The sequence below is a fragment of the Pantherophis guttatus genome, chromosome 2 (assembly GCF_059756535.1).
Source record: "Pantherophis guttatus breed Tessera chromosome 2, ASM5975653v1, whole genome shotgun sequence".
Classification (NCBI taxonomy): Eukaryota; Metazoa; Chordata; class Lepidosauria; order Squamata; family Colubridae; genus Pantherophis; species Pantherophis guttatus.
The window spans coordinates 167,188,507-167,211,667 of record NC_142064.1 but is presented as its reverse complement, the minus strand read 5'-3'; the positions used below and the strand labels follow the sequence as shown (position 1 = coordinate 167,211,667).

At 37.6% G+C, this 23,161-nt stretch overlaps 1 protein-coding gene across 2 annotated transcripts in view; it reads left to right on the top strand.

The window, feature by feature from the left end:
- MYOCD (myocardin) overlaps nucleotides 1-23,161 on the top strand; it is a 38,660-nt gene that overhangs the window by 6,608 nt on the left and 8,891 nt on the right. The window contains exons 1-7 of one of the 2 annotated variants that reach the window (XM_034408483.2): nucleotides 4,359-4,424; nucleotides 5,550-5,598; nucleotides 9,802-9,857; nucleotides 12,554-12,629; nucleotides 14,283-14,444; nucleotides 18,845-19,020; nucleotides 22,473-22,598. In XM_034408483.2, the coding sequence (XP_034264374.2) occupies nucleotides 5,550-5,598; nucleotides 9,802-9,857; nucleotides 12,554-12,629; nucleotides 14,283-14,444; nucleotides 18,845-19,020; nucleotides 22,473-22,598 (645 nt within the window). In that variant the 5' untranslated portion in view covers nucleotides 4,359-4,424. Of the gene's footprint in view, nucleotides 1-4,358; nucleotides 4,425-5,549; nucleotides 5,599-9,801; nucleotides 9,858-12,553; nucleotides 12,630-14,282; nucleotides 14,445-18,844; nucleotides 19,021-22,472; nucleotides 22,599-23,161 lie in introns of those variants that run through there. The other variant, XM_034408480.3, reaches the window with a different exon arrangement.

The window sequence follows — 23,161 nt, the reverse complement described above, 5'->3', positions numbered from 1 at the left end:
TCTCTAGTGTAACCCAACGCTCTTATCTCAAAAGAAGGGAAGCTCAAGAATTCTGGACCTCGCTCAACAAACTGAATGGGGGGAAAAAAAGAGGAATATGCAGAATAAATTTGCAGCATGTTCATAATGTATAGAAAAAGTATCTTGGAAGGCACAAGAAAGTTTTCCAGATTGGTACAATTTCTGGTATCACCCTCAGAATATCACCCTCTGAAAATGCACAAAGGAGTGTTCACTTTCTAAGTTTAGGTCTTATTGCTAATTTCTGAAACTGAGTTCCATTTCCCTGACAGACAGTATTGGAAGATCTTAGATGGGTGAAATTCATCGGGTGAACAAGATTAATCGGTGCCTTTTTAATGAACTGTGAATAATTAAATACCTGTCCTGCAGTTTTGTTGCACTGGAATAAATGTCACCTGTGAATGAACTTCCAAACAGTGCTACCGTTAGTCCCATAATGGGACTGCTATGTTGATTAATATACCGTCAGGAGTATGGAACAATTTTCTGAGACTGGGAATTGAAAGTGTGTGTGTGTGTGTGTGTGTGTGTGTGTGTGTGTGTGTGTGTGTTGTATGACTTAGATTATGCTTCCCTGGCTGCTCTGCTGCCCTTAAGTACAGGGAGGAGATTCCAAGGTACAACTGCCAGTCTAGCCAATTTTTGAATGTGCTTAAAGGAGGAAGTGCCATCTTCTGTCTTACTGAGACAGAAGGATGTCTTAGGCTATATAGGCTTTTTGGAAATCTGCCTCTATCTGTGTATTTGTAGAGTTATGTTAACTTCCATGGAGAGCTTATGTCTTGTAAACATAGGATAGATTGATGGCCTATCTTGTTCATTGTTCTAGCTAAATAGTTTTTCCTATTTCATGTTTCATCTACTGGTTCTGTAACTAACCAACGATGATGGCAAATCAGCTCAGCCTTTATTCAAACCATTGTTTGAAAGGTAGAGATAAAGTATCTCTAAAACTAAATGAAATGACCGCACAGTTTCTCAGTAGATTTATTTGTTAGCAGAATAGCACATGGTTCGTAAATGAACAGAATTAATAAGTCCATTTTTTTCGCAGATGAGTGATTCACTGTAAATTCTATCTCACAGTCACAGATACTTTTATTTAAAAAAAGAACAAAATATTCATAATACCAGTTGTATTATTCTGATATACACAAGGCAAAAGTGGCTTCAATTTGGACTTGTTTATGAACATTTTGGTGTTGATTTTCATAATATATGAGTATTTAAACATTCTATTAGCTAATAATTAGTTGAAACATCATTGTCATTGTTTATGCAGTAATTGAAAGGCAAACAATAAAGAAATCTTTCCAAAAAAAATCCCATTGTTATCACAAGAACATCATAATGAATGAATAAATAAATAAATACTACTATATGCTCAATTAGGAAATAATTAATATTCTGCCTTGACCATTAGTAATTGTATATGGCTATATAACAATTCTTTTTATTAAAAAAGAGGGAAAAAATGTGTTAGACATTTTGAATATCCATGGTTGTAATTTTCTGGTCTCCTGTGGGGAAGACTCCCTTTCTCTCCCATACATATGTGCTGAAGATACAGATCAAGCATTCATACCATTCAAATTAAAGAATGTAGATGCATTATAGGACTGCAGAAACTCATCTAATATTTTTTTCCAGGATTGGCGCTTTTGAGCTTTGCTGTAAATGGGAAGTATTTTGGCATATCTGCAGTTAAGCTTTCGTGGTGTCAAAGCTTTGCATCTGGTTTCTAAGACCAGATGAAACAGGCCACACTTTCTGAATGTCCAGGTTTTTGGCGGCTGCCTCCCCCAGCTCTCTATCTCTTTCCTCCCGTGTTCTCCTGCTGAAATGACTTCTCTGAAGTGGGCAAGTTCCTTGTCTAGTTCTGATTAAAGCAGCATGCAAACAGATGTTTTAATCCCTCTGCAGTGGTAAGCCTGAGCAGGCATAAACAAATCATGAGAGCTTTTCAAGAGGGTGCTGGTGCCCCAAGGAAGCCATTTGTCTCCGGATCTCATTTCTTGGAGATTATTTGTGGAAATGGCAAGAGTTTTTTCCCCAGTTCCATCCAAATAAGAACTAGTCCCTGTCAAGAAGACAAAGCTCCATTCCCTTAACAGTTCTGCCATGATTTAAAAATTGAGACTGTTCCCCCCCCCCAATAGCATTAATGAATTTCTTCACCAAAATAATGGATGTTGATTTTCTGAAGTATTTGAGAAGCCCTGTATGTAATTACAGCAAAAATACTTAACAGAGTTTTGTCTATTTGTTGATATAGCAGTCGTTTTCTTAAAGGCTAAAGGAAAAAAAGTAGATTTTGCAAAAGTGAAAGAACAACATCATGAATGAATATTACTTGGAAAAAGAGAAGCTTATATATTATACAAGTTTCTAAGAAAATTGTTTCAAAAATTATTATTATTCACCATGGCAGCCCTTATCTACTCACTTTGGTTTAGTAACTTTTCTGTTATCAATACTGATACAGTATCAATACTGTAATCTCAGATTTCTTGCTAGAATAAAAGGAAAGAAAGAAATTGAGATTTGAAAAAAAAATCTAATGTAAAAGAAAGTGAAGTGGCAAAGGCTTTGAATATTTTACTTTTACTTGACTAAATTGTATTTGGTCAAAACAAATTGGCAAGATTTTATTCTACTGAGTTTTGGATAAGAACTTTCCAAAAACGGCTGATTTCTTCATCAACAGGATGGAAAGAATATAAGATGTTTGAAAGTCTTCATATAGATTCATTTCCTAGTCTTGATTGTTGGTTCATCTTCTCTTGAAATTTTGTGGATGTTCTCCTACTGCCCTTTGCCAGGCTTACTCGCCTGGCAACTATGTTTTGGATTGAAAATCAGTACAGACCCATCAGTATGTTGAGCAATTTTGAAAGATTTCTGCATAATATTTGTAATATGTAAATTGATTCTTGACTTGCTTCTTTGACAAACGTTGAAGGTATCACATCTTCCTGTAGCAGAAAAAATATGATTTCTTCACTTAACATTCTCTCTGGTCTGCAGCATTCATTTCTCCTAATTCTTAAAATGTCATAAGTCCAAAATGCCATTGAACTTGATTTTCAATTTGGAAACAAATCTAGTGACTTGGAATTTGAACCTTGATCATTATTAAATGGTTGTTGGAAAGACAATGTAAGCTAAAGTGATGGTGTTCACCTTTTGACCTTCAAGATAAGATTATGTTATGTCAGATGTACCTGGTTATCCATCATGAGTGGAAGAGAAAGGAAGGAAGGAAGGAAGGAAGGAAGGAAGGAAGGAAGGAAGGAAGGAAGGAAGGAAGGTGTTTGCAGGTTTTATAAGTGGACTTTACTCACAAATGAAAGGAAGAACAAGTTGGACTTAATAAATGTCAGAAGTTTCAAGATTATTCAATTATTTATAGTCAAAGGCAGGCCTTCTCTGTAAGATTGCCCATACCTTCCTAGACTCCCTCTCAGTTTTAGCTACATCCATTATTTTTCTTCAAAAGCCCCAAAAAACAAAACAATGCAAAGAAGAAGAAGAAGACTCCTTTTCATAACATCCTTCAGTAGTAGTTTAAGGCTGCAATCTCACTTACCAGGGAATAAAACTTACTGATTTCTAAATAAGATACATGCACATCACATTAATTTATCTCTCAATTTAATTTGATCTAGTTAGAATTTCAGTCTAGTAAATCCCATTCACGCTGTCAGAGAAAGAATAGCTATTGCTTGCATTCTCTTGTCATTCTTCATGTTCTTATCTTACAGATCAAAGTGATCCCATTCCTTTTCTGTATTTTCTGCTTCTTCTTGTAGGCCAACAGAACACCAAGTATCTGTTTGGCCACATATTCCATATGTGAAATAATTTAATTTTGCAGCTGTCATACTTTTCTTTTGTAAACTCGTGAAAATATTTTGTTGTTTTCATCCCTACCTAACATGAAAGGGAGCTCTACGAATCAAAACGGAAGCATTATAAATTTATTAAAATGGCATAATAACAAAAGCTCAATATTTTTGTCTGCCTAGCCAAATTTGCTGCTGTGTTATAAATTGTCAACCTTTGCATATGGGAGTGAAAGGGGGAGAAGGTGGGGAAAGGATCCTTTGACCAAACCTCAGGTTAATTGGCTTAGTTTTAGAGAATATGAAAAAAAAAAACGCATTTCAGTAATAGGACGAAGCTGTTGGAATGAGGGAGATTCTTTCTTGCGTGTGATCAAGTCCAGAACTCTTCCTTTGTAGTTGTAGAGTGGAAAATCTGAACAAATGAAAGGTTTGCGGTTATTTGGGCAGAACTTTGCGTTCACTTCTGAAAGGTGCACTCTCTCCTAGTTTTACAGTTGCGGTTACAGCAGCGAAGAAGCCGAGAGCAGCTTGCCAGCCAAGGCATCATGCCACGTAAGTACTTTGTTTTGTTCTCCCTACCTATACTGTATCCAGGCAGACTTGGTTGAGGTCTGCCCTGTCCCCTCCACTGTTCCCCTGCTCTCCCAGCCCGGTCCCTGGAGTATTTCATTAGGATAATTACTGATTCAGAGCAGGGAATGTCCTCTACAGGTGAATTGCTTTAGCATCTCCAGTCTAGAGCTATGCAGTTCCCTTGGAGGAATCAAATTTTTCACAGGGGAGGGTTCAAAAAGGAGTACTGTATAGAAAGATGTTTCCCATAGAAGGTGAATATACCAGTAGTGGGTTTCAATTTAGTTTGCTACCGGTTCACTCATGAGTGTGCGACACTTCGGCACATGCGCAGAAGTGTCTGGGCAGGTGGGTGGAGCCTCCTGCCACCACTACTGGTTCGCCCGATTCCAGGCGAACTGGTAGCAACCCACCACTGGAAGATACGTGTCCCAGAATAATGTTGCAGGATTCAATCTGAATCAGTCACTGGGACCAGAGGTTTTGCCTTCCAAATGCTGGATCCCATCCTCAGGGAACATCTCTGTTTTGCTTTGGGCTGTTCTATGTGTAGTATTTGAATAGTGGCTGTTGTGTAGCTTCTTAGATGTATATTGGGGGGTTGATGGCTGGCTATCAACAACCCAATAGTCAGCCATCAATGCACAGAAAAACCTAGAGCACACAAAGAAACTCCCTGAGGATGGGCTCCGGATGATTCCGAAAGCTCAGAAGATAAAACCTCTGATCCCAGTGACCGATCGATATTGGATCCTGCAGAAATATATTTTTTTCTCTATTCCTCATCCTGAGAGGAGTGGTACTCCTATTTTCTGCTGAAGTGATAAGCAGGTAGAAGGAGTTTCCCTGGAAATTATATTTGGGATTATTTTTTTTTAATTGCCAAGAGCAATTGGCAACCAATTATTGCTGCCATAATAATTAAAATAAGGTATAAAACTTTAACTTGTACTTTTCTACGAATTCTAAAGAGCACTGGGTCCATGGGGGGGTTATATGTGCGGTAGACTAGATTGTATTAATTTGTTGCCAGGTTTGGGATGCCTTGCAAAACAACCCCTCTAAGGTAGGTCATTAGGTCATGATTATTCCAATTTTTTGCAGATGGGGAAACTGAGACTGAGAGAAATAACACCTTGCCCAAGGCCACCCAGTGAGTCCATGGTCAAACTAGGATCTGAATCCAGGTCTCCCAGCCCAAACACTCTATCTGCTGGATCACCCTAACTCTTAGCCACACACACCATTTCTGCAAAATCCGTTGGGTTTAGCATGTGGTTGTTAGCTCTGCTACTGCTTTCTTCTTGAGTCACAACTTGCCAACGGTTCTATGTATTTGGCATGGATCATCTGTCACTTCCCTGCAAATGGCGCATGCAGCAGCTTGGCAGTTTCATAGGGCATTTCAGCCTCTGTAGGACAGGTACAGCATGTAATCACTTCTGAGTGGATCCTCACGGACTGTTTATGCAATGCGTGGCCCAAAGTTCTTGACAGTTTTATTCCTATCCCGCTATCAGGCCAAGCTGGCGTGTTCTACAAAAATGAGGTGTCATTGGTGTTTGCCAACTGTCAAAGGATGCTTTGACACCCCATAAAAGTTCCAGTTTACCTCCCGAAAGGCATTTTCGGTCACAAAGAGAAGAAGGAAGAAAGTGACGGGGAACTAGAAGCAAGAATAATAGTTGTAGGTTATGCACTCAGGCAAACAGATCTGTACCACCTCCCAAATGTTCACCATACTGAGGGATAAACCTTGATCTCCCTGTCCTTCATAATCCAAAATGTATCTTCTTCTAGAAGACAGAGCTTGACAGTATCCTTCACATCCACTGAAGAGCAATAGATTTATTCACCCAGGTTTTATAAAAGCAGATAGGAGTGCAGCCATGAACTAAGGCATGAGTTTTGTTAGATTCAGCTAGCCAGATACAAGATAAATGGATTTATGCCACATGTCTTTGGCCAGTTTGTTTTTTCTGCAAAAAAAAAAAAAAGTAGATCGGGAAAAATCTGAAACAGCCTTTACAGTAGTCCATTTTAAATAGTAGTCATTTATTATGGCAAGTGATGTCAATTGCCTTTTAATCTGATTATTTGCTTCTTCATTCAGTGATGATTTCTATAGAATAGGCAGGGAAATGGTGACCAAAAATGGTTGGAAATAGCTGCTGAGGCAATAAGATGGGTGCTAAGTATATGAATTTGGACAAGAGATTCCTGGAAAACCCACATAGAGGAAGAGCAGAAGTATAAGCCATAATATTCAGCCTTCTTCCTCATTTTCTGTCAGTATTTACTTTATATAAACACTGTGTTTTTCTCTGTGACTTTTCTTTCTATATTCCTTGCAACATGTTACACAGGCAAAACTCATAACTGAAGAAAACGATTTAATTAGTGTTGTTATTTGATTCATTGATAGAGTATATTTTCAAAAATGTATTTGCCTAAATTCTATTCTTCAAAGCATTTTCATCACCACCTTAGTTCAGATCACATGTCTGGATAGGCATATTCCTTCTAAAACATCTCAAAGGAGGAAGGTGGTTTTAGATCAGTGAAGTTGGCACGGATCATTTTTACAACTTATTCTGCCTTTTCTCACACATCTTTCTTCAACTGCTAACTGTGGCATTAGAAGATGTTCTATGCTACTTTTTATTTCACTTTTTTTCTTCTTTGTTTAGTTTTTGTGGAGTTGCTGTTTGTGTTTTGAGTGTATATTGGATGCATATATTTCCTGGGTCCTCTTAAATCTAGGGGATAAATAATAAATTAGCTTTTCCAATACATTGATGCAGAACGACTCACTTCTCTGACAACAAATGTCATTTGAAGCAGAGAAGCCATAACTGGCACGTGAAGATTGGATAAATCATTAATTAAGAGAAGTTTTTAACTCTCTTAATTTATTTTTTATAGTGAACAAAAGTAAGAAAAAAAAGGCTTGTGAAATTAAAAAAGCATCGTCTTTGATTTTTCTCATTGTACAGCTTGACTGAACACCTTATCAAATTGTACAAAGAAAGCAAACAATAATTTGATACTTACTAAAACAGGGACCTGAATTTTGCCTGCAAACTTTCTTTTTGGATCCTGGGCCGCACTTCAATTAATGAAATAAACCTCTAGGGGATTTTGTATAGCTTTGGACTGTAAGAAGTTTTACTCTTTAACCCTTCTCTTCAACCTATAATAAACAGAAATGAATAGCAAGGCTTAGAAATGGCCCGAAGAATTAGATTGAAGTCAGTCAAGACTTAGTGCCAATGGACCTTCTCTAAGCCTCTTAAAATACAGGGGCAGCCTCCCACTTGATGAAAAACAGTTCCAAAAACAAGTTTATGGGGAAGAAATATTTCCTTATGAAAAATTCACTGATGTTTCAAAGAGCCAGATTGGACCACTTGATCAGTATTTATTTAGCTTTTAGTCAGCACAGTTTGTCAGGTTTAAGATTTTGCAAAAGAAGATCCCTGCCTTCTATTTTTTCATTTTTTTAAAAAAAAAATGAAAATGGGGAAATATTTCTATCTCCATCTCTCTCTCTCTCTTTTCCTTCTCATTTTCTCTATCTCCAGTGAGATTACTAGATTAAGGATAAGTGTCAGATCCAGCATAAAATGAGCTCCCTACTGATTAAACCTTATATTCAGGCACTTGCAGTTGCACAAGGCCTCTCTCTCTATCTCACTGTTTGTGTGAACGTCCATTTCAGTAGAGTTCCTTTCCCAGCACAAACAAGGACCAAGGGGGGTAAAAAATACAACAAACCGAAACTCTTGCATGCTGGCTTGTCTGCCTGGTTAAGTGAAATGGGATCTTAATTGTCCCAGAGCTCTTTGCAAATAAAAAAAAAGATAAACTATGAAGAAAACACACACACAAACCCCAAAACACAAGGGAACTTTTTGTTTTTACTGTAGCCTGTTTGGAAGCAAACAGACAATTAGAGCTGGCCTGTTGCCTGTTAACTCGGGTCAATTTCACCCCTGCTCATTTTTCCTAGGCTACAGGACATGCAAGAAGAGTTTCAAGCAAGAGTAGAGGGGGGGGAAATCAGAAGCAAGCAAAACATTTTATGTTATGAAAAATCAGAAGAGATGGGAGATGGAAAAACAGATATTTCTGAAGTGCCCCTTGCCAGCAATTAATTTATTTTCAAAATATATTCTTGAATTTATACTCCACTTTTCTGTTTATTCCAGCATTTCAAGTGACTTACAGTAGCTTTAGTATTTTTTCATACTATAGCAGTGTTTTTCAACCTCAGCAACTTAAGATGTGTGGACTTCAATGCCCAGAATTTCCTAGTCAACAGGGGGAATTGAAATCCATACATTTTAAAGTTGCCAGAGTTGAAAAAACCTGCATTATAGCATAATCGGAATTGTATTCCATGTGAAGGACCTGCAGAGAAAACAAAATGATTGGATACATAATACTGGGAAAATTGAGGAAGCAGTTTCTGCCTCACACACTACAATTTCCCTGTCTGTTCTCCTGAATAAATATGTAGTTGCTGTTCACTGCTGGCACACAAAATGTTTTCAAAAGAACATTGCCCAAATCTGCCTTTTTCCATTGATTCTGGCTGGGCAACTTGATGGTCCCAAGAGGCTATGCAAGATACAACCCCCCCTCCATTATAATAATTTGGCATTTTTTTCCGATATATTTTGTTTTTGGCTTCTTAAAATGGTTTTTAAGCTGCCTGCTAAAATAAGCATTCTAAAATGGTTCGTAAAAGAAACACAACTGGGAAAATTGGAATTTAATGGATAACTAGCAGCCCTCTAAATTGAAAAAAGATAAAATAAAATGGGGGGGGGAGAACACATTTTTCCTTTTATTGATTTCTTAAGTGCTGATGCCAGGTGATGAAATATAGCTCAAGTGTTGCTAAAGGGAGACATTCATTAGCAGTCCAGTTTACAGCTAGATCTTCTCTGACTGATCATGCGGAATTCTCCACCGCAATCTGAGAAGCATGACCTCACGTAACAGTATTTAGAATTAATGTGCAAGATTATGAATGCATCTCTTAGACTGTTTCAGAGAAAATGCCCAGATCCTGGATAAGCTCTGCTTTTGTGTTAGCCTCCCTCACACCAAAATATCCACCACAAGAGGATCTCCTGCTTAGATGACATCTGTCTCTTTGCTCAGCTCCACCCTCCACCATTTTTCATGCCACCACCCGATCTATGATAAAGACGAGTGATTTCTATAAGATTGCAGATGTTAGTGCTACTGTTGTGATTATTATTGTTATTATTATGAAGAATGTGAAGCTGAATGTATGCTCTATGCATGTTGGACTCACTGGGCTTCTGTCTGTTTCTGTTTGCAGCACTGAAAAGCCCTTCTCCCTTCCATGAGCAAAAGAAGAGCTTGGAGAGAACCAAGGTAACATTGGGGAGGCATTTGAGTGGGTAGATAGTGATGGCATCACTCTGGATAACAATCTTTTTAGGACTTAGAAAATCCCTCTGCGAAGCTGTGGCTGGAAAAAAAAAAAGCTTAATGACATATCTCAATGAAGGCAACTGTGCTGAACACATTGATGGAATGTTCAGCTTAGGCACTGGCACATAGCCATAGGAAAATGAATATTTGAACTCTGTAAAATGGAAAGGGTATTCAAGTTAGCTACACTTGATCATGCGAACCAAAGGGGTTGTGGGGAAAACCCAGAAGGAAAGCTTGAAAGCTTTTACTTGCCATGTACCACATTGCTCTTCAGTTCTTATAACAATGTAAGGTTCCTTTGAGCTGGTGACCACCGGTGCTCTGTGTCTTGTTGTCAACAGCCCTTGAAGTGAGATTAGGCATTGTAAATCAAAGCTGGTGGAAAAGCCAAGATGGAAGAGCCAATGCCAAAAAAATTGCAATATATTCTCATATTTATCTTACTACAGATAGGCTCATTGGTTAAGCCAGATTCCTATTATGAAAACAGATTGACTTGTTTGGTAGCTGTTCACAGGCTTGGATAATAGAAACACCAATACTGCAGCAGGGTTGGAATTTTAATAATTTTGCTCACTGCCCACTTGCAAATAAATTATTTGGGGGGAAAAGTTTATCTTATGTACATTGGATTAAGGATTTCCTGTGTTCACTGGTGATTCAACTTGTCCTCCCACTCCCAACTGGGGTAGGTTCTCCTCTTTTCAAAGATCAAAGTATCACCTGTCCTGCAACAATATCAACGGAACGATGTTCACTCCATACTGTTTGCGAAATACCTGATAGAAACAATTCTTTTGTTCAGACAAGATTCCATTTCTCTTTACAGATATAATATGATAATATGGAGGTCTTTGTCTGCATGGAACAGGCTGTTTTTAAGAGATCTAGACCAACTAGGCCTTTTTTTAAAAAAAATGCATAAGAAGAACTATAATCCCACTGGAAAAAAAACTTTGTTTGTTTGTGACTGTAGGTTCAATGTCCTATATTTCTAATTTATGGAACATGACAGAATGGCTGGAAAGTCCTTGACCACCATAAATAATGCTAGGTTGTGGCCAATAGCATAGAGATGTTTTGTAAGATCCTAGAAATGTCCAGTGGTTTGAAATGCTTAGGAATTAGCAATAGGAATAGTAATACATACTGCCCCAGAGTGTTTTACAGCACTCTCTGGGTGGTTTACAATGTCAGCATGTTTCCCCCAACAATCTGGGTCTTCATTTTACCTCAGAAGATTGGAAGGCTGAATCAACCTTGAGCCAGTCAGATCAATCTCTAGAGTTAGCCTGCCATAGTACATTCTGAGCACTAGAACTCTTTGTACTTATAGCCACCATAACACAACATATGTGTTATTTCTCTGTTCATGGAACAGTAGGATGACTGGGTCTCATGCAGACAGGAGAACCAAATGATTGGCTCCATTCTACCAGTTCTGGAGAAATATACCCACTAGTTTCAAAATGATGCCAAGAAGATGATGGGGGAGATTACATTATTTTACATGAGTGTCTTGCAAAAAGTCATGGCTAATGTAAAGAAGGATCTGTAGCCCATTGTGAAAAATTAATGTGCTTGGGAAACTTCAAGCAGTCTGAAGTATCTTTGAAGTGTTGTGTACTTTCAGACATAGGTTAATATCTCACTGTCTCTTCAAAAGCTTCTACTGGCTGATTGCCTAGAAGGAAAAAAGGATTATATGAGTCAAAGGACCTAAACTGGATCCATTTGGAAAGCCAAAATAGACTCACAAATACCGTACATTCTCAACCTTTATTGAAAGTACTAGGTTCTTAATTGAAAGTACTGAGTAAGAAATTTACAGTAGTATATTTCTTAGGTAGCTAGAGAATGATGGTTGCTGGGAGGTCTGTCTGAACCTTTTTTCACACATGACCTGAAACAACATTAGTTTGGACGACTGAGAATCTCCAGAGACAACATTAGTTTAATTACATTAATTTAAACAAATGCAACAGTGGTTACATGGACAAAAAACAGCACATGAAATTTATTTAAATGAAGTCAGTGAATTTGCTTTAGTCCAAGTATATGTTGTAGGCAGTTGCAGTCTATGTTACAAAAACTGAACTGCTTTGAATTTCATACATGTTCTAAATTGCTGTTTCATTCACCAGTCCATTGTGTCAGCTATCAGTAATTTCTGTTCTAAGAGATATTAATGGAGACTTTAACAGATCCAAATCTAACTAAAAGTTTGGTATCCAGATTAGAAATTGTTGTAAGCAGATCATGTTTTAAGTCTAGAGCAAAATAGAGAGTGTCTACTCAAATAGTACAGTTTCCTCATTATAATAAAATACCTAATATCTTAAGTTAATAGCAATAGCACTTAGACTTATATACCGCTTCACAATACTTTACAGCCCTCTCTAAGTGGTTTACCGAGTCAACATATTGCCCCCAACATTCTTGGTCCTCATTTTACTGACCTCAGAAGGATGGAAGGCTTAATCAAACTTGAGCCTGGTGAGATTCAAACTGCCGAACTGCAGTCAGCCGGCAGTCAGCAGAAGTAACCTGCAGTACTGCATTCTAAACACTGCGCCACTGTGGCTCTTAAATTAAGCTAGTGAGGTAACAATCTCTGCTCTTATGTTCTACAGACTGAAGATTATTTTAAGCACAAGATCCGAAACAGACCTGAGCATTCTGAACTGCTTGATATGCACATTGTTCAAGGTAAGACTGGCTGAGTTGTTCTCTATTGTAAAAAAAAAAAAAAATCCATTTAATAAGTAAATTAATACTCCCTCCAACTATGTGCCATTCCATCTACGGATAGTACCATTTATCCACTAGTCCAAAAGTTTTGCATTTCTCTTTTAGCTTAAGAGATGTGGTTTTTTAAAAAATGGGAGCATATAAATGATTTTATCCAGATATGATTTACATAATTCCCATTAACTCTAGTCTATTTACACTAAGAACTCACTCGTAACAATTCCTAGTCTACTGAGATAGAGGCAGTGTTGTGGGAAATGTTCATATGAATGGAAAAGAATATTAGTTGAAAACCAAATACACTACAGGTAATATTTTTTGTACATTAAACCAACCCTGTAAGAAAGTCCTTTCCAACTGTTACGTTCTGTGATTCTGTGATGTTAGATACCTATCTAACGTCAATCTAATTATTTTTACTACATATGACTAGTTGGCTATGCTTTCTTGTCATGCTTGCTAGAGTTTATTTTAGTATGCTTTGCTGAACAAGCCAGTAATAAAGCAAATAAACCATGCAGTTGAATAAATCTTTATGATAGTGTGAATATTTCTAATAGGTAGTAACAATCAATGAGCCAATCACTAGCCATACTGTGTTTCCCTGAAAATAAGACCCTGTCTTATATTTTTTTGAACCCTGAAATAAGCACTTGGTCTTATTGCCCTGGGCTCAAAAGCCCGATTGGGCTTATTATCAGGGAATGTCTTATTTTGGGGAAAACAGGGTATTTTGAAATCATGATTTCCTTTCCAAAAATAGGTGATGATTTACTGACTGACCTTATTGACATATCACACTAAGCTACAAACACACCACTTTATGATTATAACATAACGTAACGTAATGTAATGTAAAATAGCGCAGCGCAGCACTGCACTGCACTGCATTGCATTATATTATATATAATATGTATTCTACAAAGTTATAGTTATAAGAAGATAAGAAGATAGGTAATAGGAAAGATGAGAATAATAATAGAATGAATAATATAATATGCACAATAGAAGAATTATTCTTCTCATCTTTCCTATTATCTATCTTCTTATCTTCTTATAACTATAACTTTGTTGCTTGTATCTTACAATTTATATTGTTTACTTAGTATCGTAGTATGATTTATGTTTATTGCTTATTTAGTATCCTATGACTATCGCTAAGTGTTGTATCTTATGATTTATGATGAATGTATTTTTACAATGACTATGATCATGATTTATCACTTATTGCTTGTATGGACACTGAGAGCTTATGCACTGGAGACAAATTCCTTGTGTCCAATCACACTTGGCCAATAAAGAATTGAATTCTATTCTATTCTATTCTATTCTATTCTATTCTATTCTATTCTATTCTACTCTACTCTACTCTACTCTACTCTACTCTACTCTACTCTACTCTACTCTACTCTATTACAATGTGAAACCCAAGTGTATTCTGGTTAAATGCTTTTTGTTACAATTGCATCCATGCCAAGGGACCTGCATATTTTCTCTTTAAAGAAACTGTTCTAACATGAAATATAACATGCTGTGCTTGTTGAGCTTTTTTCTAAGCAGGAAAAGAGAATTTGGTACAAGACTTGATCATTTTTACCACTTACTTGACAGATTCAACTGCAGAAGAATCTGTTCAAGCTAGTCAGATGAAACTAAAACGAGCCCGTCTTGCAGACAATCTGAATGAAAAAATTGCTCTTAGACCAGGACCTCTGGAGCTGGTGGAGAAGAATATCATTCCCATTGACTCAGCTGTGAAAGAGGCCATCAAAGGTAATTTTAATAGGTACCTGCTCAGGTTTTCATAGGTAATGGTTCAGGTACATTTTTGTACCCAGCACATCAGAGGAGGAAGGCACATTCCACTATAATGGAAAAACTCCTTTGGGGTTGCCTTTGGAGTGATTCCTCTGAAGGAGCATGGATGTATGTTGATGAGCAACCAGAATTTAAGTATTCCTGAATGGTTTATTCCCTATTGGCATGTCCCTTCTGCATCCAACATATCTCTTTGCTAGCTAAGCAGGAAGACACTTGATCAAAGCCAGACTCGGCCCTGCAAAGATTACAGGGCATAGAAGGAATCTTCTTTTCTTTCACTGTCTTCCAGCCTTTCGGGGGCTTTGTGATAGAGCCTGTCTTTCCCAGCACTTTACTTATCAGTAGAAGCCAAGGGTCAAGCGCTTTTGCCTGCTAGATGACGGGATATTGCACGGGAACACTTTCCAGAACTCCTCCAGTCTGCTGAGTGGCAGAGAAGCAGCATCTGGCAGGAGTCATACTGAGTCTTGAGGAAGCAAAACCGACAACGCAAAAAAAGGGTCCTCATTGTGTTCCTCTAAGGAAACTGTGACATTTTAGATTTTTGATGTTTGTTGAGCAGAGATTGGGCAACACAGCCTTGGGGACTTCTTGAATATTTTTTCTCTCCCAGGATGAACTATGTTTTGCCAGCAGTTCTATCCATTTTTAAGATAGGAGGGGAATAATTTGTCCTGAAAGAATAGATAGCAGTGAAATTCTGGAATAAAAATAAGGATCTGAATCTAATGAGGCTGCTTGGATTAGTGTACAATTGGCAGAAACTTCCAAAAGTCCATTATGTTGAACCCAATTTGTGTTGAACACGTGGCGAAGTCCTGCCTTGACTCACCTTCAGTGACAATCCACAGCTATTCCAGAGGTACTCAGATGATATTGCAGATCCTGTCTGTCCACTGTTATCTGTTATCTTTCCATTCCATTCCATATTTATTTTTATTTTATTTATTTTATTAGTCATATTTTTATGCTGCCCACTCTCCGAGGACTCTGGGCGGCTTACACCAAAGACAGTATACTGAATAGCATATTGCCCCTTAACAATCTGGGTCCTCATTTTACCCACCTCGGAAGGATGGATGGCTGAGTCAACCTTGAGCCGGTGAGATTTGATCCGCTGATCTGCTGAACTAGCAGTCAGCTGAGGTAGCTGCAGTACTGTACTCTAACCACTGCGCCACTTTGGCTCTTATTCCATATCTTTCCATTCCATATTGTAATTTTCAGTACAGAATAACAGAAGAGTTCTTGGAAGTCTTCTAATCCAACTCCCTGCTAATGCAGGAGACCATATACCATTCCAGGTAAATGTCTGTCCAATCTCTTCTCCTACAGAAGAAGAAATTGATGACATGATCACAGAATAATTGTATTTTATTGCAGTTAAGGTTAAATATAAATTAAATGAAATCAGATTTAGATTTTGTCCTAGACACACCATTTTTGCAGTGCTGATCCAGTATGAGATTTCATACTTTTGCCCTAGAAAAATTGTACAGGAACTGATGGGAGTGGTTTAGCAACTTACATGGAAACAAATTGTGTACAAATTGTACATTATAATACCTCCATTAAAATCAAAAATATATTTCCAAAACCCAGAATAGAAAATAATGACCCTTATTGCTTTAAGAAATATCTTGAATATATACATACAAGGTCTGCTAAAAGAAAAAAAAAACACTTGATAGAAATTCCAGCAGTCTAAGTTTATAGCTTGTGTATTCAGCATAATTTTATCTGTGATGATGAAATATACACTGAGTTTTACAGCCAGATCAGAGTATTTTTCTGAAATAAATAAAGTATTCTCTTGCAATTATGAAGCTCAATCTCTATTTTATCAATTTACAGTGATGGTTTTCATCAACTGAACACCATCATGGGTTGACCATTGCTTTATTTTGAGGTTCTTGGAATTTATTTGGGGGGCAGGGGGGAATTGATTATTTATATCTTATTTTGATTTGTTTTATTACTGGTCTACAGTTAGATAAGCCTTTGCTATTGCAGCTTTGCTTATCGATGATTGCTAAATAGAGATCAGGATATGGTACATGCATAATCATCCTATATGTAATTTTGATCTTGTTTTTTGTTATGTGACATGTGTGCAAAATGGATGGTCATTTTGAACACATTCTTGTAATACATGCTGTATTTAAATTTTATATAGCAATAGCACTTAGACTTATATACTGCTTCCCAGTGCTTTGCAGCCCTCTCTAAGTGGTTTTACAGAGTCAGCATATTACTGCCAACAATCTGGGTCCTCATTTTACCGACCTTGGAAGGATGGAAGGCTGAGTCAACCTTGAGCCAGTGAGAATCGAACTGCCGAACTGCAGGCAGCCGGCAGTCAGCAGAAGTAGCCTGCAGTATTACATTCTAACCACTGCGCCACCATGGCCCTATTTGTTACAAATATCAAATTTACATCTATGGCAATTTTTTTAAGGATACAAGTAGATCATCTGGGCAGTGTACTTCCTAGTTTGGTGGATCAGACTGGTTCTGAGGCTTCATATGGATTTCCTATGGCAACAGACTTCTTTGCAGTGATTTACTCAGCTGATGATGGTAGTAATATCTCAGTTGCATTATATGACTCATACTAATTTCTCTGCATTCTCTTTCACAATGTTGGGAGAGTATCCTCTTGATTGTGCTGGTGCAAATCATCATAGTTTTGTACCACATTGGCCACTAGAGTTTTCTGTGAGCTGTGCAATGGCTCTTTTGTGATCTTGCTGGATGGGCCTTTCATCAGTGAAGCAACTGCACAGTACTCATGTCTAGCTGTGTCATCAAGAAGCCCCTTCACTGAGATCACAAGGATTGCATATAGCAGAAAGGCCTGTGCAAGTCACAGGAGACAACTGTAGCTACTTCTTCCATTATCAGTCAAGCAAGTTCTCTAAAGAAGAAGGCCAGCTTACTTGGGAAGTCATATGGAGCCTTGCAAAAAAATTGACTCAGTCAGATCTGCCAAGAGGTACATTGACATCAGTGGAAGAACAAAACAAGAAATGCTGTACGGAAGGCAAATGACAACCAAAGGCTTTGGAAACTAATCCCTCACATCCCCCCCTGAGCTGTGTGCTCAGTTGTACTCGCTGTATACACATGACTGCATATCCTCTGATCCATCCAACGTCATAATAAAGTTTGCAGATGGCACGACGGTGCTGAGTCTTATAACTGGAGGGGATAAATCAGCATACAGGGAAGAAGTCCAGAAGCTATCCACATGGTGTTCAAAAAACAACCTACATCTAAACACTAGCAAGGAGATGGTGCTGGATTTCCAGAAGCAAAGAGAGGAACCTGCCCCACTGTATGTCGGGAGGGGTGTGTGTGTGGAGAGCATTTCCTCTTATAAATTCTTGGGAGTGCTCATTAGCCAAGACCTCACCTGGAAAAACAACACGTTCCTGGTGGTTAGTAAGGCTCAACAGAGGATTCATTTCTTTAGAGGCCTGCGGAAAAATCAGGTGGAACAATGGCTGATGATTTCTTTTTATCGGTCCATGATAGAAAGTGTCCTCACATACCATATAACAGTATGGTATACTATTTTAACAACTGCAGACAGGACGGCGCTACAGAGAGTGATTAATTCAGCACAAGAAACCATTGGTTACCCCCTAACACCACTGGATGACATTGCCAGTCTTGCTGTTTCAGCAGAGTAAGGAAGATACTTAGGGATGATTCACACCTGGCCAGTGTCTCTTTTCACTTTTACCATCGGGCAGAAGACACAGAAGTATAGCCAGCTGGACAAACAGGTTTAAAAACAGCTTTTACCCATAGACTGTCAGACTACTAAGCAGAATATAGCACCACAAATAGATTAATATGATGAATTTCACTGGTGCTAGCGTAGTGTGTAATATGTATATACCATGATATAAGATCATACACCAGAGTAATATACATGTTGCACAGAATATGACATACATATGGAAACGTATGACTAGTTTTTTCCCCCTAACTACTTGTATAAGGATTATTCTTTATATTATTCACGTTGTCTTGCAATCTTGTATGGACTGCACCAGTAGAGGCTAAACCAATTTTGTTGTGTACATGATGTACAATGACAATAAAGGCTTTGAATTGAATCAGTTCCCATAAACTCAAGTTCTTTATTATTCACAGTTTTGTGGTCCTCATTTTAATATTAAAATGAAACATCCCCCCCCCCAGTATATGATGCTATGTATACTGTAATACCAAGTACGAACATTTCCCACTTGCAATTTTTTTTCTTGCACATTCATTCACTGCCCATTGCCATTCACAACAAAGTCATTATAACTTATTACTGAGTTCATCTAACTTCCTAGGTACCCAGGGAAACTTCACTAAATCTTCAGATGCCTTTGCTTTTGAAGAAGATAGCAGCAATGATGGGATGTCCCCAGAGCAAGTTAAAAGTGAGGATTCTCAAGGGTCTACAGAATTGGCAACAAGAATCAAAATACCTGAAGCAACATTTCCTTCTGTGTCTGGGACAACTCAGGTAAAATAATATTTGGTGCAGATGTTTCAAGTCTCATCTCCTATTAAATAACAACAGGTTATTATTTTTTAAAAAAACTTACAGGAATGTTATTCTTAGAGTGTGTGAAAGCAAACAAAAAGGGGGAGGTCTGGTTGAGAAAATGAGGTTTGAAGGTTCGGTAATAGTTAACCTTTGACTTAGAGAAACTTCATAGCTTAGAACCTGTTTAGAAGTGTACCTCAAGAATGTGTATCATGCCTCTTTAAATAAAGTCATTCTTTGCGAGCATCTTTGGCCCCAGCACTCTTGTGTGAGAAAATTGTTTTGCCTCTCACCCCTTAGAGGCAGGTTTTTAAGAGAGTGTTTAGGTAAAATAGGGGGAAATCTTGAAGGGCAGTTTTAATGAAAAGCTCTGGGATGGGGAGTCCAACCCAAAGTCCAGCCAACAAAGTACTTTTGTTGTTGTCTGTAAAATGGGTGGATACATTTTAATTCTAGGGCCCAAATATAGCTTGGAAAATGATTGGAATTCTTTCCAAATTTGAGGAAAATAACTGGATCATATCTAGCTTAACAAAAAAAATGAGCCTGGAATTGTTTGACCAATCTGTAGACAGCTTTGTACACTGCAGTAGTGCTGTTGACATGGAATGTTCTAAGCTTTGACAGTATAATGAGTCTAGAGTGAGCTCACTTTCCCTTTCTTTGTGATGACAGAGCCTTGGGATGACTGGTTTGCCACCTGGTAAGACCCACAGTGCAGGAGAGGCTGAGTTAGTAATACATGGCTATTAGCTTCCCATTACACTTCCCTCAGTTTCCTGTCTCTCATCTCTTGGAAACCATGGTCATAATGGTTTATCTCCATATCACTATGGTCATCATGCTAATTTCACTGTTTGGTTATTTATTATATATTTTAATATGCAAGGTGTACAAGCAGAAGGCAGTATTTCCCCCTCTCCAATTTAGCATGAGGAAAAACTGTACTTGTAACTCCAGCTTTCTATTTTCTCTGTGTTAGAAAAAGCCTAAAAGCCTCAGATTAAATAAAAACAGTTTTGCTCAGAAGAAAATTCCATGAAGTGACTGTAAGGTATATAACAGTTGCAGGTAAACTGTTAGGTTGATATATGACTTCTATGAATTTGCTTTGCTCTGATTTTGGTAGAATATACAGGTTCTAGTATACACTCGGTCAAATAATCATTTTTAATATTTGAATTTCAGCTGTACTGCCTGAGTTTTTGTTTAACTAAGAAGAAGGGGTTAGTAGACTGTCATTTTATGCAACATGAATTGTCATGGTTTACTTGTCAAATTGACAGTTACTTGTACTTGCTAGATTAAAATTGATCTGATGTGAGAAAGATATTCTTAGATACATTATTAGCTATTTTAATCACCTACTGCAGGTTAGATTGCAGACACTTGTGAATATTATGTTCAATCACATCACAGTTTGGAATTTGTCTTGCTCATAGTAAAAGAACAAAATCCCATTCAATTTACTATCTCGTTGAGAGGATTAATTAGATTGCATAACTTATTACTTCTTACATGAGTTGTTTTGCCCATTTTGCTGAATTACTGGCCTGTCATCTCAAATTACTCTATAGCTGATGGCCTTTGTTGGCAGTCTTGGATGATCTCAAAAAGCTAATAATATTGGTTAATATTCAGATGGGATTCTATCTGGGGATGTGAAGAATGTTGATGACTAGGAAATGGAAAAACATCCTGGGAAAAGGCAATGGCAAAGCATTTCCATATTGCTGCTAGGAAAATCACACAGAAACGTCCATGAAGTCACCAAGAGTAGAGTTTAACACAAAGGAAATCTTCCTTTGGGACAGTGCATAGCTAATATCTGTGTAGCTATGCATTGTTCCCATCAGTACTCTTAAATCTGGTTTGGGAAGAAAAGATACCTTACAACCAATATAGTAAGGATATTTCTCATCAGCCCCATTGTTATATATTTTCGTAATTTGCCTTCATTCTAAAATAGCATTCATAATTAGCTATTTGATTCTAATCCTCAGAAGAGGAATAATTTGTCCTTTCTCAGGCAAATACAATCAAGGCATGGGTGTAAAGGTGCAGTACATGTCAAAATTCTCTAAGGGCACTATAGCCTGTGCAGGAAGTCATCCGTAAGGTCAGTCTTCAGTGGTTACATAAAATATGGGGGTGTCCTGCAAAGGATCCCAAGCCACTGTTAACCTGAACACGACATATTCTTGGCTAGTGCTGCTCTTCTTCATTCCAACAGCTTTGTTACACAGTGTACTTGGCATGGGGCATCTCCATTTTCCAAGCACTTATGGCAGGGAGCCCAATGATCTTCCATTTGGTTTCCTAATAACACCAGCCTGATAAATGTGATTGGTCTTAGTACACATATTACTTATAGGAATAGTTTAACAGGCCATCCAAAGTCATCTGCAAAAGGTATGGATTATGGTGAAAATCCCAAAAATGTTGTTTGTTCGTACACTTGTATATGTGAATCATTTGGCGGCATGGATTTACTTAACCGTATGCAAGCTAAAAGATTATCAGACTTCCACAGTATACCTCATCACTCTCACAGGTTGTCATGCATATCTGCCTAAGCTTCAGACCGCTCTACTTATTGCTTAATTTTGATGCAAGACTGCTTTTATTGTGACTCATCATAAGGATTTTCCTAATTGTACAGAGAGTTTCTAAACTGATACATAATCCATGTGATATGCTGCATGGAGAATTACCAAATAAAAGTATCCCTCAAGGAGGTAAGATAATGTATAGATTCAGCTACACATATCAGATTCGAACTGCGAGGTACAATGGTTAAACATAGACTGTTTAATCAAGTCCCTTATAGTGAACATATTTGTATTTGCAGAACTCCAGCTATCGAAGATATAGCACACATATTATTTGAGTGTCAACTATATAAGAAAGAGAGAGACTGGCGTCTTGGACCACATATCAGACAAACAAATTATTGGGATCCTCATATTAGAACTACATATCTCATATGCGGTCTGAACTCAAAAATCACATACAACACAACCCTTTATCTGAATAAAACAGTTTAGTTGGGATCTACATACGTGGGTCTGATTGGGGTAAATTGTAGAGATGATTCAATAACCTAATATTTTATTCCTTAGTTTATCCTTTTTATTTAATCTGTTTCTCGTATTCTACTTTTATATATGGTTCTATTGTGTCATGTATTATGTTTTATTCTGTATTTTAATATGTCCCATAAGCTAATATATAGATTCAGCCCTTAATACAATTTTAAAAAATGGAACAAAGACAAGGTAACCAGCTGTCAATCCAACTAGTGTAGCTCACTGATATATGCCTTCCCTTCATAAATTGCCTGCCTGCACCAATCTTCATGAAACTATCTACATTAATGGCATAATTGTCACAAGTATTTTCAATGTTTGTTTGTTTTTTTGTTTCAGGGCCATTCCCATAGTTCTGAAAATGATATGACTGATTCGTCATCTCTGCAAAATAGTCAGCCAGAAAGTCCAAAACAGCTCAATGGGCCGCAGACACCTCCTATTCCTATTCCTACATCTGTGAAGGTATGTTAGTATCTTTCATAATTTAGACAAAAGGAGACAAGTGTTGACCAACTAGAGCATAACCATGGTTGCTCTGAAAGATAAATGCTGGTTTTAAAAGTAACTGGAATATTTCTGAAATTACAGCCCACAAATACGACTACTAAGGTAATTTTGCATAATTAATTAAGTGGAGCCATTAATCAGAAAGGCAGGGATGGTAGTTAGTGTTATATAGATGCATCTTTTTTGCCCTGCTGTCATTTATGAAGCGGGCAGATTTAAGTTAGGAAGTTCAAATTTAGCTATTTAAGGATACTTTGATTTTTAAATATTATACTAAATATCTGCACTAAAATGCAAGGGTCCTTTGCCATTTCGAATTATTTTTCATGTCTTCTTAAATGGCAGCAGGTGGAAAATCAGAATATTTGAAAGGAACGTGCACCTAGTATTATGTGAACATGATGCCAGTTGTTTTATGCGCTGAACTGCATATAAAAGGAGGAAGAGTGAATCAGGTTTCTCTTATATTTCTCACCCATCATTTTGAAGCTCAAAGGCTTTTGAGGGTACTGAATATC